The sequence below is a fragment of the Chaetura pelagica genome, unplaced genomic scaffold (genome assembly GCF_000747805.2).
Source record: "Chaetura pelagica isolate M959 unplaced genomic scaffold, ChaPel_1.0 scaffold117, whole genome shotgun sequence".
NCBI classification, from domain to species: Eukaryota; Metazoa; Chordata; class Aves; order Apodiformes; family Apodidae; genus Chaetura; species Chaetura pelagica.
The window spans coordinates 3,600,392-3,619,287 of NW_009954185.1; the positions used below are offsets into that span (position 1 = coordinate 3,600,392).

The 18,896-nt window shown below is 38.5% G+C and overlaps 1 protein-coding gene across 1 annotated transcript in view; it reads left to right on the forward strand.

The window, feature by feature from the left end:
• The window catches only part of PDE3A (phosphodiesterase 3A, cGMP-inhibited), an 86,502-nt gene that overhangs the window by 42,100 nt on the left and 25,506 nt on the right, over positions 1 to 18,896 (forward strand). Inside the window, exons 2-5 of the mRNA XM_010002946.1 lie at positions 6,711 to 6,971; positions 9,771 to 9,925; positions 14,118 to 14,233; positions 17,431 to 17,650. Of these exons, the coding sequence (XP_010001248.1) occupies positions 6,711 to 6,971; positions 9,771 to 9,925; positions 14,118 to 14,233; positions 17,431 to 17,650 (752 nt within the window). The remainder of the gene's footprint in view (positions 1 to 6,710; positions 6,972 to 9,770; positions 9,926 to 14,117; positions 14,234 to 17,430; positions 17,651 to 18,896) is intronic.

Sequence of the window (18,896 nt, forward strand, 5' to 3'; positions counted from 1 at the left end):
AAATGCAGCAGTTGGGAGGAAGCATTAGATACTATTATCTTCCTAGAAATGTTATTACAACCTATGATGGGATACCAAAGGAGAGTCCAAATTAGCGGCCTTGCTTGGTAGTAGATGACTGGCAGTTTAACACAGAGTGAGATTGCTGAGAGGACCTGGTATAAATATATATAAATATGTATTGCTGACAGGGCTGCAGCTAGGGAAGAGGTTATTGCAATAGAGTGAGTGCTGAAGGGACAAAAAATGTAGCTCTTCAGTGAACCCCATATCATTACATCTTTGCAAAACTTTCAAAAATTTCCTCTGACTGTGCTGTGATCCTTGCACTCTGGCATCATGCTGGCAAGTGCTCAGGCTGCAGACACTCTGTGTATGGCAGTTCTGACATTTTCTGCTCTGCAGATTAGAATTCCATGTAATTTTTACCAGGAAGGTCTGCTTTGTTATGGTGGTGCCATCCCAAATGTCACATAACCAGGGTCAGAACTGTAATCCTCATGGCTCACGCAAGATCTAGAGTCTTCCCTCATTATGGGTTTGTTTTTTGTGCTGCAGTGTTTGATTTACAGTTTTGTGACTCCGAGTGCTTTAAAGAACTAGCAGCAAAATCAGTGATTACGTTAATGATTAAGAAAGGTTCACTTTGATCAACGTGATGAGACAATGGGAAGGTGCTATATGCAGTCCTACCAAAGAATATGCCTTACAGAGCTTACAGCTGGTCCATCTCCAGAGAGCAGTGGAAATGCTGTGCTTCTTTAAGGCAGAGAAAAGATTCTTAAAAATGTCCTGTTTGTGTGCTGGAGAAGAAGGAACCTGAAATCTTGTGTTAGTACAAACTAACAGTAAGAGAAATACAAAAAGTCTGGGTAGGACTCCAGGTCTGCAGCTTTAAATGTAGAAAAGTGAAATGTCAAAGATTTGTATGCACACTTTTCTTTTCTCCTTAGTCATTCAGTGAAAGGTGGAGTAGTTAAGTCTGTGGCGCCTTTAAAATGATTCATTATTTCCATAGAAGGCAATTCATGTTTATCCTTCAAATCGTTCTGTGGACATTAAAATAGTGAAGAATTATATTTGCTTTTAATTTTTTTTCCAGACAGATTGGCCTGAGTATTCATGATGTGACTTGGAAACTATATCAAATAGTGATTTATTGTTGGTCATCATTGTGTGAAGATTGAAGATATGCTGGATGCTGCTTTTTTCCCCTTTTTTCCTCTGTCTCACTCATTCTTTCACTTACAGAGTGTTCTTGAGTGTAACCTGGTGAAAGGCCAGCATCTCTGCCTTCAGTGATTTTGCTTGTACAATCTACAGCAAATGAAGATTTTTATTTTTGCCCCTGACATGATGCTGTGTGAAATTAATTGTGGTTTGTGTTTGGCAACTGTTTGTGTTTTTTTTTTTTCAATTTTTTTTTTTTTATCATGCTTAAATTTTTACTGAGTTGTCATGTTAATCATTCTTTCTTGTGGGATGGGAAGAGATGATTATTTTTTAGTTAAGCTGGATGAGTTCAGCTTTATGAGAATCATGTGCAAAACACCTATGGGTGGAGGGGAAGTCTTCTATTTGCAATACGGCATCTGTTAAGTATTGGGATGTCAAATCCGCTTCACAGCTGGGTTGCTTGTTTCTTAATCAGGAACACTTAGTAAACTAAATTTATCTTTGAGGAATTCCTTATTCCTATTTTCCTGATTTTATTTTTCCTACACAGTTTTATCTACTTTTTCATCTAGTGAGTGAAAAGCTATTATTAGATTTTTATACATAATACAATTTAATAGAAGAAAAAAAAAAAGTATTAAAAAAAATATAAAAGACATCAGAAAGTTATTCACATTTTTAAAATATTTTTTCTCTATCCATGTACCAGAATCCAAACTATTCAAACCTAAAAATTCTAAGTGATAATTAAATATTGTTTTCATATTACATTTAAGAGTGTTTCTTGAAGATGAGTTTTGAGCCCTGACAAAAATTGTCTGTGTGACAGTGGGACATGCCACGTGTGGTTTGGTCCTGCAGTTGCCACGGAACGTGCGCTTCTGTGTACATGACAACTCAGATGATCACACAGTTGGTGCGGTGAACTATTCACGTCTGTCCCCAGACTCTAATGCATCATACTGTGGTGATCTGGCCATCTTATTTTTCATATGAGTTCTTTAGGGGGAAACCCTTTCTTTTATTTCTGTACATAAAAAGAAGCCATCTGCAGCAAGTACATTTGGGCCCAGCTATGAATTCCATAATCCATAATTTAAAATTTACCACAGTTTAAAACACCCACCTTGATGCCAGTTTAAAAAAAAGGTCAGAGGGAAGGGGGGAAGAAAGCACAAACCCGGCTGTTTCTCAGAAGTGTAAGGAATTTATTTTGCTCCTTACCTTCATTATCAATGATCATGTTTAGTTGATCTGGGTTTGCTTTTTTTTTTTCCAGCCTGTTTGCTTTCTCATTCTCATGCCCTAGAGCATTTCAGTTTTAGTCACTGCATGACATAGCTTAAATCGGAGTTGGAACGAAGTCATGAAGCGAACAGTGAGCTAGTCTTCTCCAAAATTCATGGGAGTAAACTGCATTCATGATTGTTAGCATATATTGATAAATAAATACTGACCAGTGTGAAATTAAATTCACCTTAACTTAGTTCTGGGGTTTTTAAATTTAGTTTTATCAAGTTAATTGTTTATTAGCGTTGATTGCAAATGTGTTATTCATGCCTCTATTCCCAAGTATCCGGCCTTTGAGTTTCAGTGAGTAAAGTGGTTTGGAAAGAATCCAGATCAGTTCATGCAGAGGCTAAGCATGTTAGTAGAAAACTACTTGCCAAGTCAGAGCATGGATTTTGTATGTGATTTTGCCCTACAAAAGATTGTGTGTGTATACGTGTGTATATACATTTGTGTATATGCAGATACACAATTACATTGGTTTAAAATTTTTAGCAGTTTACTGTCTTGCATGATTCTTTGTTTCACAGCATCATAGGTATTTTATAAAAAATTCCAGGTTTCCTTGTCCTCTAGGGAAACACAGTTTACTTTCTAAGTAATGGTTTCCAAAGTATGCACAGTTGTCTACTGTTTTGTGGCAGATAATCTATAAAATAAAATATATTAAAATTCTTTCATGCATTCCATTTTTAACTGTCTTTAGAAGATATTAATTTAAATACCTGTAATTTTATTTAGCTAGACTAGACTGATATTACTCTAAATTCATCCTGAGATAGGTGAAAGACACAAACTGCTCAAAAAATAAATTGTTTACCTGTGTACAAGTTCTATGCAATTGAATTACAACATAGAAAGCATACCAGTTTTGGATGTGGTGTTAATGTTCTGAAGTTGATGGATTAGAGCAGTGTTCACCTTCTGCTTCTTTCTTCAAGAGGAGTTTAAGCTTCTTGTGTTCTCCTTTTGCATATGCTTGCATTCTAAGGATTCTAAGCATAATGAGTAGTTCAAACAGTACTGTAACTTTTATACATAAAATGCCATTTAAAGCAGCTCGCTACAGTACACTGATGTCTTTGAAATGCTGTGTAATTTGTTTTCACTTTGAAGTATTGTGCAATGCAGTTATGTCATGTTGCACCAATTGGTACCCGTAAGGTTGTAAGGTGACCCTGGCCAGGCTCTGCTGGCAGGTTATGTCTTGTTTCAGCCCTGGTGAGGGACACTCAGCATGCACCTCCTTACAGGCATGGACCCAACCTCTCTGGCCATGCTCTGTGTGGGCAGAGTGGGTGGATGGCTGCATGACTTTCATGGCAGATGTGCAGGTAGTGTCCTTTTGGTGAAAAATAGAAACTGTTCAGCCACCTTGCTGTATGATGTGCATATTGTTGACCACCACAGGGTGAGGTGGTATCGTATGTGCTATTGCCAAGCTCTGAAGCCTTTCCCAGGTGCAAGGCACCTGGTAGGGCATGGGCTGCAGCGGTGTTCTTGTGTTGTGTGGCTCCATTTGAGTGCAGACTGTCCTTTGCAGTGAGCCACAAGCATATCTCAGGAGGGAGAAGGGTGCAGACCCAGTGTGTGGCATCCCTCTTCCTGGGCCAGATGGCCTCAGCAGCAACTGCTCACAGAACTCGACACAGCTGGGTGCTTGATAAATCTGCTGGGTCCCAGAGTCGAGGTAGGGGCCACCGAGCTGTGACAAGGCCTGCTCAGATGTCAGAGGCCATGTGGCAGAAATTCACTGTTGAGAAGAGAAGGGCTCTCCCTCTCCGCACTTGGTACTAATCATGGAAAACAATGCTGGCTGCTTTGCAAAATATTAGTAGTGCTGTACAAAATCTGGGCCTCTGCTTATGGCTCTCTGAGTCAGACTTGTTTACTTCATTGAAATATTAATCTCTGTCTCTGATCAGCAATCAACAACTCCAGGCTCCAGGCTTAATAGAATTGCAAACTGTAGATTATGCAGTGTTGCTGAAAATATGAAGCTTCTCTTGCACTTTGAATGATGTGTTCTCCCTCACTCCCCTTTGGTCTGTTTTTCAGGGCTGAGGTTATGATAGATAATTAATTCCTCCATCCCAAGCCCTGTCTTTTAATTTAAGAATTTTTTTTAGCATCTGGCAGAATCTTCTGCATGCACTCCTGAGAGGTTAAGCAATGAAAGAGCCATTAAATTAACTTCAGCCATTAATTTTTTTTCAGTAGGATGAAATAGCACTTCAGTATATCAAACAGTTTCTGATTTATTTTATTTTATACCATGAAAAAGAAAATAAATGTGGGAAGAAGAGCCTGGTTTTCTGGTTGCATGAGAGGATGGTGAATTAGGACGCCTGTCTTCTGGCCCTGCAGCTTGCCTTTGTGTTAGCAAGAAGTAGGACGTGAGGAATGGATCAGTGGAGTGAAACAGCTATTGTCAAGGGCCTCGTGTCCACACTGCGCAAGTGGGAAGAGAGAGGGGAGAGGTTTAGCTATACCTAGCTAATACATCACTTTCCTCAGAAATATTTTGCTATTGCCTGTAAATTCTTTTGTGAGAAAAAGGCAGTGTCAAGCTCTGTTACACTGTTCTTTGATGTGTTTTGAGGTCCATAAATGCTGTCATCGGTGAGTCACTCCTGGCCGGGGCTCTGATTGCTCTCTTGCTAAGCAATCTGCCCAGTTCTCCATGCTATGTGCTTGTCACTCCCAAGAAAGCCATGTGCTCTTTTCACAGGCATAACTTCCCTGTTTGTAAAACTGTGCATCTTAGAATTTCTAATACATGAAAACAAATTAGTACAAAATCTCCTGAAATGGTCTCTTTAGCAAGCTTCACATACACCTGCTGAAAAGTCCCAATTAGTAGCAGCAGGACTGAGCTTGTGTGTCAGAAACACAGAAAAGGAAAAACTAATCAGTCTTGGAGCATCTTGAATTAGTGATTCCACATAGAATTTATGGTGATTTACAGTACACCAGCTATGAGGCTGAAATGTCACTACTGAATTGAAAGTTCAGTTGCCTCCTGCCTTTCTTCTACTTCTGTGTGCCTCCAGTCTCACTGTTCTTCTAGTAGAGTTTTAAGATACTTAGTCTTTTGCAATTGTACCATAGCTGTCAATTCACAAACTTCACAACTTTACTGCTTTTCTCAGTAGACTGTTTACTGTCAATATATTGTCCTTCAAGACAGAAGTTAGTTGGAGCTGCTAAATGTCAGGAACTTCTAGAGAAACTCAAAGATGCATTTATGGATCAACCCTCTTGAGCATGCACTGGAAGCCCAGTGCCACAGCTGTGTTATATTGCCTATGTGTATGATGAATAGACTGCACCTATGAAGGCAGTTTTCCTGGGCCACGGTTGGTTTGCAGTCCATCATTTACAGATTAATTATATATATATATATATATATACACACATATATATATATACACATATATATGCATATATATATAAGGGGGTGTAAGATTTGCCAGTGTTATAAGCTACTTGTTGGTACTATTTCTGCTCACGCATTGCTTTAGTTAATAATTCTTCCTAAATTATATATGCAAAGTAGGCATATATTTCAATTCTAAGAGAAAGTAAGGACCATCTCAATTGGTCATACAAGTCTGTAGAGTAATTCTTGTTATCACATCTGTCTAAATAAAATAAGGATTGGAAAAATCCACTTTTTACTTAATTTCTGTCTTGGTATAGTTGCCCAATATGCAGTTGCTTGGAGAACAATGTATTTTCCACCGTACCACAATACTATATTTTAATTGGGTGGAGATATTTTAAAGATTTCAGTATATGACTGAGATTCATTTTGTTTGTCTAAGCATAAAACATTAGTTGTTCTAGATGTCTGTGTAATTAATAGAAAGGCATCTCACAAGAGAGACTCCTCCCATCCTAAGTGATGTCTCCAAAATTATTTGGGCAGATAGCCCCTGGCCATTGACTGTCTCTGCAGGGAGCCTGAACAATTCATTCAGATGGGTTAAGTCAGCTGCAAATGGTAAAAGCTGTGAAATTAGATACGATGAAATCCCAAACTCATATGGACTGTGAGCATTATGCTTGATGATCGATCTATTCAGCGTGATTCTCTTCTTTTAAATAACTATTTCACGTTATTATTTTTCCACTATGTGGCTTTAACAAAAGTTGTGGAGAGAGTTCAGCACAGCTTTAGATACAGCTCAGCAAGTTGTTCACTTGTATTCTCTTACACGTATTGTTTTTGTCTTTTTTAGTCTTCTGGTACCAGTATCACAGTGGATATTGCTGTCATGGGAGAAGCACATGGGCTCATTACAGACCTGCTAGCAGATCCTTCGCTGCCCCCCAATGTGTGTACTTCACTGAGAACAGTGAGCAACCTGCTTAATACACAGTTAACCTTCCAGGCCATCCACAAGCCACGGGTGAACCCTTTGGTATCCTTCAGTGAGAACTACACCTGCTCTGACTCAGAGGAATGTCCGGAGAAAGGAGAGAAACTGGCTATTCCCAAGGTGAGTACTGGACCCTGTCTGTCATCCTGGAACTCTGCTCTGTAAAGGGACAGCACTGGACTGGTGAGAGATGTCACTGGACTTTTTGCTTATTGCTTCAAACTAATATTTTATGTACTGATCATACTCTACCAAAACGGACAACTAAGTAGACTGTTGGTTACATAGTGAATTCCTGTGTATCCTTGAACTCATGGCCAGTTTAACTTTCATTCATTCATTTTTAGAAAATCATATTTGACACAGGATAGCTCATGTAGATGGTGTGCATATTTTCTTGCAGGTGTTGGTTCAAGTTTAAGAGTGAAGAAATGATAAGAGAGCAGAGCAAGCAAAAGCCTTTCATCATTCAGACTCACAAGTCTGCCCCAGTACTCACAGGGAAATTCCCCTCTCACTCAAAAGATGTGAGCTATTGCATGTGCAGTGACTATCCTAGTCTATGAGCAGCAGGGAACTCAGTAGTAATATGAGGGACCTTTTTTGCCCAGTTTGAATATTGGAATTTGAAATTCTGTATGAATTTTGGTCTCTTCTTCCTTAGCTAGAGATGTGAAACCTGTAGAGGTCAATGAGAAAATTTCTACTGATGACCTCCAGGTGCTTTGGATCAAGTTTAAAATGTTGTATACCAAACAACCAAAACAAAGCAAAAGGTTACCACAGTACTTAGTATGACAAATATTGTAAATTCATGAGAAGTAGCCTTTAAGAAAGATAAGACTGAACCAACTATATATATATATAACTGCCTTGAGAGATGGCTTTATGAATGCTCAGAAATTCAACAGGAAATAACCATTGTTAATTACCCAGATTTAGGAAGTGAACAACTAAAAAGAACACATCAGCTTTGAAGCAGTTTGAATTGTAAGCTTGTTGCTAATTAGCTGTCCCACAAGGCTTGCATTTCACTTTTGAAACTAAACCAAAATACCTTGCACTGCAGTCTCCCTGGTAAAATTATATATAGGCAAAGGATGTTGCACAGGCAAATGCTTTTAACAGTTCAAATGGAACAGCCAGCATTCATTCCAGCATTTCCCAGCATCTGAATTGCAACACTTGTGATTCCTTTTTTAATATACTTTAGTGTGATTGCAATTTTTACTCTAACTATTTAGCAGCTGTATTTATCAAATGGTTTTTAATACAAGGTTTTAAGTGCATTTTCCATTTTATTTTAGTGTACATGTCTATAAGGACTGTGATCTGAGGGGAAAAGTTAAGTGGAAGAATACTGCCATCACATGAGCAAACACAGGGAACAGACACCAGTTTGCTGTTGCATAATAGTGGAGAAGAGAAAGGAAAGATGAAGAGATGAGTTAATGCTACAGAGAACTAATTTGACTGAATAATTCACTGACCTAAATGTATTATGGGTCATAAATCTAATAGTTCACAGTCCTTTATTTAAGTGTCTAAGTATAGATTTAAGGTCTTTACCTTAAGCATATGACTGAGCATTTTGGGTAAGGAGATAGCATATTTATTTGTAAGTCTGAGCTTCAGAACCACAAGTGTCTTCCATCTTACATCTCTTAACCCTCTGGCAAAGTCAAAGCTCTCCATCACAGAGACATATTTATTTTAGTTGTTAACTATAAACAATTCATGAGAACTACAAGGGAAACTGCAGCAGTAAATCCACAAAGACTCTCTGTCATCGTCCTTTATTATCTCTGCCTTGAAAAATTTGGAAAAACAATGTGAATCCTGTTAGTAGAGAAAAAAGAGAGATTGGATGAAAGAAAGCACAGGGTGGTAAAAAAAATAATAAAAATATGCTGTAAACAGTGATGCTTTCTCTAAGGTTTTCAGGAGACCTCATATCCTAGAGCATGAAAGTTTTATTTCAGTGAGTGATCTTCGGATTGGGTAGATATAGCAGGAAAAAAGTTGGAGCTTCTGTCCCTTATTTTTCTTACAGCCTTTCTTGCTTTGAATCTTGATTCTGAGCATTCCTAGCAGTTTAAACTGAGGTAGAAGATACATCTGCAGAACGTCTAGTCCAGTCCAGAGATCGTCTACTCCAGTCCCTTGGCTCAAACAAGATGAACCTGGAACAAATTTCTCTAGGCTCAACCTAGAGCAGGTTGCTCAGGAGGATGTCCAGCTGGGCTTTGAGTATCTACATCCATGGAGATTCCACAGCCTCCCTGGGCAACTTCTTACAGTGTTCAAGTATCCTCACAGTAAAAAATGTTTTCTTACATTTAAGCATTTCAATTTGTGCCCCATTGCCTCTTTTCCTATCACCGGGAAAGAGCTTGACTCTTACCTTCTTTACATCCTTCCTTCAGGTATTTAGATACATTCAGGTATTTATATACATTGGTGAGATCTCCCCTCAGCCTTCTCTTTTTCAGGCTGAGCAGTTCCAGCTCTCTCTGCCTTTTCTTTTCTGACACATCCCTTAGTCACCTTTGCGGCCCTGATGACATGTTCAAGTGCCTTTGGCCACATCATATGAGACCAACATTTTTAGAGCACAACCAACATTGGCTGGCTCCAGTGAGATCTCCAAGTGTTGAACATCAGTGGCTATGGGACTGTGGATGTATAACTTGTTTGAAACTTGAAATAGGGAGGCTGGTCCAGCCCCTCCAAGCATTTAAAGCACTGGCTGTGTTGATTTGAATAGAAGGTAGGCACCATAATACCTGGGAGAGTCAAGATCTAAGGTACCTCACTTAGTGTTATCAAGCAGAATTAATCAAATGGAAATGCCTTTCTTCTGCATGTTTGAAGTTTTCATAAGCCTGTATAAACTCTAAGCAACTGATTTCTCTCTAGCGCTTACGGAGAAGTTTGCCTCCAGGACTGCTGAGACGAGTGTCCTCAACTTGGACAACAACAACATCAGCCACAGGATTACCTACACTGGAGCCAGCTCCAGTGAGAAGAGATCGCAGTGGCAGCATCAAACCTCATGAATCATCTTCATCCAGGTTACAAATTACCTCCTCTGTCTTTGGGCAAATATCTTTGGTTCTGTGTGATGATATTCCTCATAAAAAAAAGCTGACTCCAGAGTGTGTTAGAACTACTTCTTCATGTTTCTCTAAATTTGGTTGCCAAAGAAATGGCATTCCCAATTCTAGTCAGATTATGCCAAAACTATTCCTGTTATTGGGAAGCAAAATAAAAATTAAAATAAAACTAAAATAAAATTAAAATAAAAATAAACAAAACCCAAACCCTATATATTTATGCTAGCAAAGTACAGAATTGCACATTAAAATTGGAAACAAGGCAAGATATCTGGTTAAAGTCTTATTGATACACAGTGGTTTCCTCTATGGGTATTGCCCAGCCAACAAAAAATTGTATCCAGTAACCTAGCTGCTAAACATCATTTCTAAGAACAAACCTTATGATGTAGTCCTGTGATTAAACCAGTTCATAAAGCACTTCTCCGTCCTCTAGATATTAACTTCCAGAACACAACCCGTGATTTTAAGTGGACCCTTCTAAAATACACTGTTTTGTTGTTTTCTGTCTATAGAAGTGTAGCATCATCAGACCATACAGTATATGCCCTGCATCCGATCTATACACTTAATTCCAGAATGTAAGATGTGGTTAGGGCTCCCTGAATAAACTCATGCAAATGCAATACCAGCAATAGATAGTAAATAAAGACCAATGAGTTAAGATCAGTCAAAAAGTAATTTAGTTGACAGAAGAAAGTACATTAGTTATTACTGGGGAAAATAAAAAGGTATAGTCTAGCAGTAAAATTACAGAGGAAGATTTGCTAGTAGATGTTGAAAACAAAGCTGAAAATTTAATGAGTACTGACATTTTTTCTTGCAGGATGGTAGTTCTTCTTCCCCTAATTTTAAGCACTGCAGTGGACCACTTCTTTCCTGTTGACCAGAGTTTAGATTCTGGGATTCAGAATCCCAGCTGTCCTATCCTTAATCATGACTGTCTCATCTAGTGAAAAGGCTTTTCCTGAATCCCCATCAAGAGGCACCTCATGCACCTCAGCTCTCACTGTTTTGAAGAGGCAGGTTTTTATCTTAGGGCTGTAGTCCCTTATGACTGACTATATCAGTTAGGTTTTCCCTGCTAAATCTTACCCATTCTCTTTTGCTCAGGGCCTGATCCCTGAGCCAATATGTACATTGAGTATATAACATGAACCAGTCTATGTATAAAACACAGTCCTCCCGTGAAACAGAGAAGTTAGAGCCAGCAGCCGAGTGGTTCAGGACGTTTTAGAGTACTACCCTAAGAAAGTTGTTTCTCTGCCTGAGTGTGTTCAGATGTGTAGATACTTCACATTTTGGGGCTTTTGTGCTACCAGATAGCCTGAGGTGAGCTGCATTTAACCCTCCACAAAGGCTGCAGCAGGTAATCCAGTAGCAGCCAGTGAATAAAGGAGTTGAATGGATATTAGTCTTGTGGGAAGAGCGCTTGTCTATGAGAAGTGAGGCTTGCGTCCCAGGTGCCGTTAACTGATATGTAGGTATTTCAACAATATTTCCTCCTTTCTGGCTCCATGTGTATTTTTCTCCTCAGAATGGAGAAGAGCCTTCAAAGGAAGGTCAGAGGGCAGTCAGTTGTGAAGCCTGGTAGTTATGGTGCCACCCTGTGAAAATGAAGTTCAGTCCCCTCCTCTCCTCAGCAAGGGGTATCTTCTTGGAGCTGCTTTGCTTTGGGGAAAGGAAGATAGGAGGAAAAGCACCAAATTCAAAAAAAAGAATTTAGTACTGTGATATCAGAAGACTCACAGGTTTTCCTGCAATTCAAAATTTGGTGCCAGTAGTGGAGAAAATGTTAGGACCTGAGAAGGCCTGACATCACCAGTGTTTTGGATAGCTTGGGTGAGTGCAGCTCCAGAGAGCTGCTTTGGTCAGCCTTTCTTCCAGATACGTGAAACTTTCCCATAGAGAAGGCTCCCATGCAGGAGGGTATCTAGGTGCTCAAAGCAGCATGCAGAGTACGCTGTGTGTCTGGTGCAAGAAAAATTCATGGTTAGCCAAAGTTCCCTTTGTGAGGAGTCCCATGTATCTCAGTAAAAGTAAATATAAAGAAATGGTAACCAAATGGAAATGCTCTTCAGTCAGCAGTCTGTGGTTCCCAGGGTGCATTTGATTTATACTGTTGATACTAGACTCGCTCGTAGTATGTAAGCGTCCTAAGATGGGAATCAGAGGGAGAGGGAGAGCAATTAAATATTATTGTTGGTCCTTTTCTGCAGTTGTTATATAACTCTGTATGATGAGCCAACTAAGGAGGCTATCCATTCTTCCTACATTTAATGACACCAATTGTATAATTATAGCTCTGTCAAGCCTCCCAGCCTACTGTTTGCAGTTTTTCTTTTACAGTAGGAGGAACAATGTGTATTCCAGAAAGAAAAAAAATTAATCCTATAAGTCTAGCTTTAAAAATTTTGGCAGGCCAATACAGATTTACTTTCAAGGAAAAGGATTTTGAACTGAAGGGGGAAAAAAGAAATCTCTATTAGCTCCTACTTCCCCTGTACCAAATTCAAGCACATCAGAGGTCACAGAGAAAGAAACATTTCATGGCTTGGAAGGTAGGATGGGAAAAATTACGCTGGAATTTCCCTGTGGCAGAATTCACAGTTGTAAAAACTGAAACTTGTTCCTCACAGTCTGGGACATCACATCTGCATTTCTATATTCACAGATTGTAAAAATCCCTCTTAAATCTCTGAGATAAGTAATCATGTGTTCTTCCAACCTTATGTCACTATACTGTTAAGACATGGTCCTCATAGCTTCAAATGGTTTGGGAAAATTAATAGAGCTTCCACATTCCTTCCCTCAGTCATTTGTATATCCAGTGGTTCTCCCTCAAGTCAAAATGTGGTTTGGGGGTTTTGCTTTTGGTTTGGTTTTTCTTTACCATGGGCTAGTGTGTTATATTCTTCTTGTCAGTTATAAAACAAAACCACAAAATAAACACACAAGAAGTTTTTTTTTTAAAAAAAAAAAGAAAGAAAAAAGAAAATAAAAAGGCTAGATTCTTTATTGGTGTTACTTCACTACAGATTATAGGAATTTTGGCTTATGAAGGCAGCCAGCAAATATTTTTGTAGATAGTGCTTGCTCTTCCAAAGCAATAAGGTGTTTCTAGAGTTATGACATTACATGCTTTTTTCTTTCAGAACACTTTTTTGTTTTCAAGTTCAGCTGGGACTAGGCTGCTGTAGAAGGCTGCCTTCTGTTTTGCCTGTTATCTCATCACTGGGATGAGGGGAGAATTGTGGAGCCTGAGAGGCCTAGCAGATCTATCCAGAGAAGTCATAGGCCTCACTATAAGAGTCAATGCTATCCCTGTAAGCAGCTGACATTTGATGAATGTCATTTGGGAAACAGTGATAAATAAAATTCTCTTTCTTTACAGAAGTATTTTGCCTTTTCTGGTACACAGTTATAGCCTGAAGGCACTTACCCATCCTGTTGTGGGGGACCAGCATTTGTTCCACACACACCCTATTTTTCTTCAGTGAGTGTCTCTTGGGTCAGTGACCAATACATTCCGGGTCTGTCAATAGAAATATTTTTGAGATGCAGTGTGCATCTGAGTTGGTGAGAGCATGATGTGCTTCACACAGAGAAGAGGCACAACACTAACAGCAGCAATGCAGGGCTCTTCCAAGCCTTCCAGCCTCCTGGGCAGCTCCTTCAGTGCCCAAAAGGTTACTGGGTTGGTTACTGCCTTGGTAGTTGCAGCAGAGGAGTCAAGGAAACTGATCTTTCGTTTATACTGAGAGCTTCTGGCTCTTGTAAAGAGGCATTAAAAGAGAATATAAATTTAGCTTATTTCAAGTCAACTTTTTAGCCTTTTTGTACTGTCAGAACAACATAATGAAGACATGTTCATATAAATAAAGTGAATAGGCCTCAGCACTGAAGGAAGTCCAGCTTTGGAGTGTTTGCTTTGTAAATGTTTTTGCTGAATACAATACTGAGCGCCTCACAAATAGCAGGTCAGCCAGCAAATAGATGCTGTTTTCTTTGTCTGATTTTGTCTATCTCAGTATCATGTACTTCTTGCTGTGGCTCCTAGCTTCTTGAAATCTGCCACTGAGCAGATTTTTACTGCATTGAGAGCTTTTTACTGTATCAAACAATGTTCGTTTGCGCTTTGATTTTGCAGTACTGACTCCTGGAACAGCTCAATTCTGATGACAATCACGAAGAGCAGGTCCTTCTCTACTTCATACCCCATGTCTTCTACCAACCACCTGAATGCCAAAAGGCAGAGCAGGCAAGGTGAGTGGATATCCATGGCTTTGTCAGGCTCACTTAGCTGCTTTCCTGTGACTAACACTGGCAGCGGCTTTTGAGCTCTTTCCAATCTGTCTTTTCTAGTTTTTACATCAATATAAATATAGTTATGTCCTTTATGTAAAAAAAAAAAGCAAACTGTGGCTTAAAATACTATAGTTCATAGTGATGCCATTGTAAATATTTTGAATTTTATGATTTATGGAGGTTAGTCATGACATGATGCAGCAAGTGCAATACTAAATTGTGTTGTGATTTATATCCATGTAACCACCTGGACTACAACAGGGCTGAGAACAGAATGTTTTCTGTAACATTTGTGAGATTAACTGTGTAGAATGCCTGACTGAGATTTCCTGAAACAGAACTCACAGAATGCCATTCAGAGCTGTAGGCAGCAACTGACCTGTCTTATGCAAACATATCCAAGACAAGGCATTACGAGTCAGAGGTCTATCTCTGTATAAAGTCATTATTGAGAAAGTCCAGGTAGTTCTTACTTATTTTTAGAGATGAGATGTATGGGGTTTTTTACTCAGCTTTTTGGGCCTTAAAGAATTTTTTTTTTAAATTGCTCCTTTTTATTTGGGGAAAAGTGACTTCTTAATTGATAATGGAATGTGCAACTTGACAGCTGTGATGCAGTTGTAACCAACAGTAATGTGGTTCTCTTGCCTTTACAAATGCAGGACAAAGTAATGTTTACCCATGCTTTAACTTACAATTAAAAATGATCATAAGGCCTTCCTTTTTTAAATCAGCCCATTCTTTTTCCAAACATGGAATAACGTAGAGATAATGTTACTCAGAGATACTGGCCACTCAGACATCAGATAGAAATTGATAGATGCCTTAGGCATCTGAGAATCCCAATTTAGAGATGGGTTTGAAGATGTGGCTGCACAATTATTCTGCATATCTAGCACTGTCACATCACATCTCCTTTTCAAACTGAAGAGTTTATTTAATCTCCTCTTATACAGAAGCTGCTTTGTTATACCACAGTGAAGAATAAGTAACAAAATATTTTCTTAAAAGGTAATAGGCACATAGGCAAATGAATACAATTGAACCTGGAAAATAATGAATATAGAGTATCAAAGAATCCAGGAATTTGTTTTAGGACAGAACAAATCCAATTTAGATTTTGTAGTTTTTCAAAGATTAATTCATTAACTTGAAAGGGGTGTGTGTGTGTGTGGTATTTTCTACTTGGAAAGCATAAATTATCAGGCCCATCAGTCAGTTTTACATTTAGTTTTTTCTTCTTTCAGAAGGTGTTCATAGTCATCTCCGTGGCCCAAATGCATGAGCTCCTTTCCATCATGAAGAGCTCCATTCCATCACAAGCAATTCCTAGGGACACTGATTGACAGGAGTAAAAATTTTGATTCAGCATTTTATGAAAAAGTTTGATACTTTCATGTTTTAGACTGCTTACAATAGTGCTTTTTAAATTAGGATGTTTTAGTATTCCAGCTGAAGAATTGTTTCAGTTTGCATTGGTTAATACAAATTAGATTTTTATATATTGGCTCCATTGGAAATATATAGCAACTCTCAATAGAAGCTGATTCACTAGATCTCTTGGTTTACAAAATGTGTCTTTAATTATGCATTAAAATATTTTAAAATACTGCTAGCTATCGCTATTTCGGCAAAATTCTGTGGTAAATTCAGGTGTTTTCATATGTAATTTCACATGACATTGAAGTTACTCTTTTTACTTCTTCAGCACTGAGCATGTGTAAAAGTTCTGAAGCACCTAAGCAGATGGATATACTTTAAAAAAATTTCCCTGATATTGTTCTCTTATCTTCGTTGTTGAAAATTCCTTGCTATAGCAAGGAATTTATTCCTTGCTTTCTCTTTTACCAATAAATGGTTAAATGTTGGATTATTGATAGTAGCTTTGCTTTTTATGTGGTGAATTTATTTATTTTTCATTACTCACGCAAATTACTCTTTAAGTAAATCCTACAACAAAATGAGACAGGAGCTCAGACTAGCAGTAGAAAGCCAGCTGTGATTAGAAACATTACTGGGAAAATCAGTGTTTAAATTCCCATGACTTGTTTTAAATTGTTGAAAAGATGACTGTATATATTGTATTCTCTAATTGTCATGAAGATTGCCTGGTAACATATAGCTCAAAGACAGATAATAATCCAACTCAATCCCCCGTGCAACTAACAGACTGCAAAATGTTTTTGAAGACATACTTTTTTTGGATGGAAAGAAGGTATCTCAAAGGATTAGTAAATGTGAAACAGAGGCTTTCTATATTTAAAAGCAATTTCCATATGTCATGACCATCTGATAACTTTCTAATCACTCTGTAGGCTGCAGGTCTCTGATCTCAAGACTAGCATAATATCCTAGTTGCAATCATTGAATTAAGACAATAATACATGCCACTCTAATCAAATCTTAGGAGATGCTGGAGATCTCAAAATTACAGTATGGTAACTGTCAGAGATTATTTTTAGCTCTTGGATTGTCAATAGTAAGTCATATTTTAACCTCAGATCATAGTAAGCTGTTATCAGAAAAAAAACAACACTGGAACTGTACCCTTATATCCTGCAAGTTTAGTATTGCATAAACTTGTATCAACATATTGCCTTATTCTAAGGTAATTTTTATGTCTGGAACACATTTAGATAGTGGGCACAATTCTAACATAAAACCAGATCAATTCCTAGGCTCTTTATATAATTTGGCTTTGAAGATGAACATGGTAGATGAACTGGGGCTGAGTTCCCTTAAGCTTGAGCACAGGAATTAAGTCAATTTATATGCATTTCCTTTTAGATAGATCATGTTTGCTCCTCTACTCTTTATTGTGAATGGGACGTTTTTGGCTGAGTTTAGAAAATGTGAATTCAAAAAGAAGGCAGTACTTCTTCTCAAACACTGGACTGGCTGATGCATTTTATCTTTTCAGTGGTGCTTAGATAGAATAAGGGACATAGTGAACTATGTCTTACTGGTGTTCACATGTAGAAGTGGCTGATATTAATGGAGCTTGGGGCTTGGCTCAGAGTGGAGGAGGTTTTCTCTCACTTTTCCATTTGGAAGCTATGCTGGTACCTGCACACCTCATCAAGAGTGTTTCTGCACAGTGAACTCATACAGCCAACTGCCACTTCCATTAATTGACACAACTCTTCCCTTGCCAGGTATCCCACCAAATATTTCACCTCTCACCTCCCCATGCCATTCACCAATTCAGGGAACACCTGCCACAAGTCCTACCGGAAAAACATCTTCCGTGTCATTTCCAGACTCTACAGATGTTGATACCAAGCAAGGCTTAAAGCCACACAAAGTCTTAACTTCTACTCAGAGTGCACCTGTGCTGTCAGACCCTATTATCAGCTCCTCTGTCATCTGCAGCAGGTAAGATACTAATTTGACATGAGTGGCAATCATTAATGTTGACCAAATGAACAAGCTCTTTTGGCCCACATAAAAGTTTTTGTGATTCAGTGGGTATTGTGTATTGATATTTCACCATATTTAAGCAGCTCTTAGTATATGAGTAACTGTGTAGATTGATGCAACAAAGTCCTTGTAAACTGCATGATTGTTAGCTACATTTAATAGCTTTTACTCACGTCAGATGCACAATCTGATTAATAACTAAATTATTTGTCAATAATTTGCAAATCTCTGAGTTGGATTTCATGTCAACAGCTTGTGTTTCTCATGCCGTGCCGTTAACGTGAACAGTCACTTTGAGGGTGTAGGCCAGATCTTTCACAGCAGACATCAGATGTTTGACATAAAAATCTGACTGCTAGGATTTAAAAGTTGCTGGCCTGTAGCCTTCTGATAAAGGTGTGCTTTGGCACACCTTCAGGCAAAAATGCCTGAAGACTAGGTAGTTCTGAGCTCTCTCTCTGAAGGAGTGGGTTCTGTCATCCCTAGGCAGAATCAGATTATGTGGCATTGGGATTTTTTTCAGAAATCAACTGTAGCTGAGTTCTTTCTGCTGCTAAGATTACAATAACTCCATTTATTTTCACATTTTCAAATAGCCCTTTATTAGGTTACACAGACCTGCTCCGCAAAATCTGCATTTTGGAAATAAAGTTCTGCTTGTCTTCTCGAAAAGGAATTAGTTGCTAAATTAGATTACTGGATTTTGCAGTATGTGTCCAGTTCAGAATAGTGGGAAACACTGGTATTTAGAAGCCTGTTCAGTGCATTTTTAAGGTTACCTTACTCATTAGCTGTTACTTTTGATTGTAGTAATGAGTGGTTTGTGATTATTGGCTAGCCAGTGAACAGCAAGTCATCGGAGCCTGGATTAAGTGTTATCAAGTTTGACTATTTTTGGAAATAGTTTTTCAATTCTGACTCAAGTCACATGCCTTTAGATGTGTCTCAGAGTGCTGTGTACAGGGCTAGGAAGTGGGTGTGAGAAAGTCAAAATTGAGATTGCAAGTTTGCTCAAGGGAGTAATCATCACTGGAGTTCAGGGTAGGATCCCAGCAGGCTTTTAAGATGTGTTTGGGTGACTCAATAGAAACTAAGTGCTTTTAGGAGTTTTCCAAATATATTTGGGTCTTGCATGTATTTATTTGAAATGTAAACTTTATTACACATAGGAAATACATTATAAATGTGCTACTATCTCATT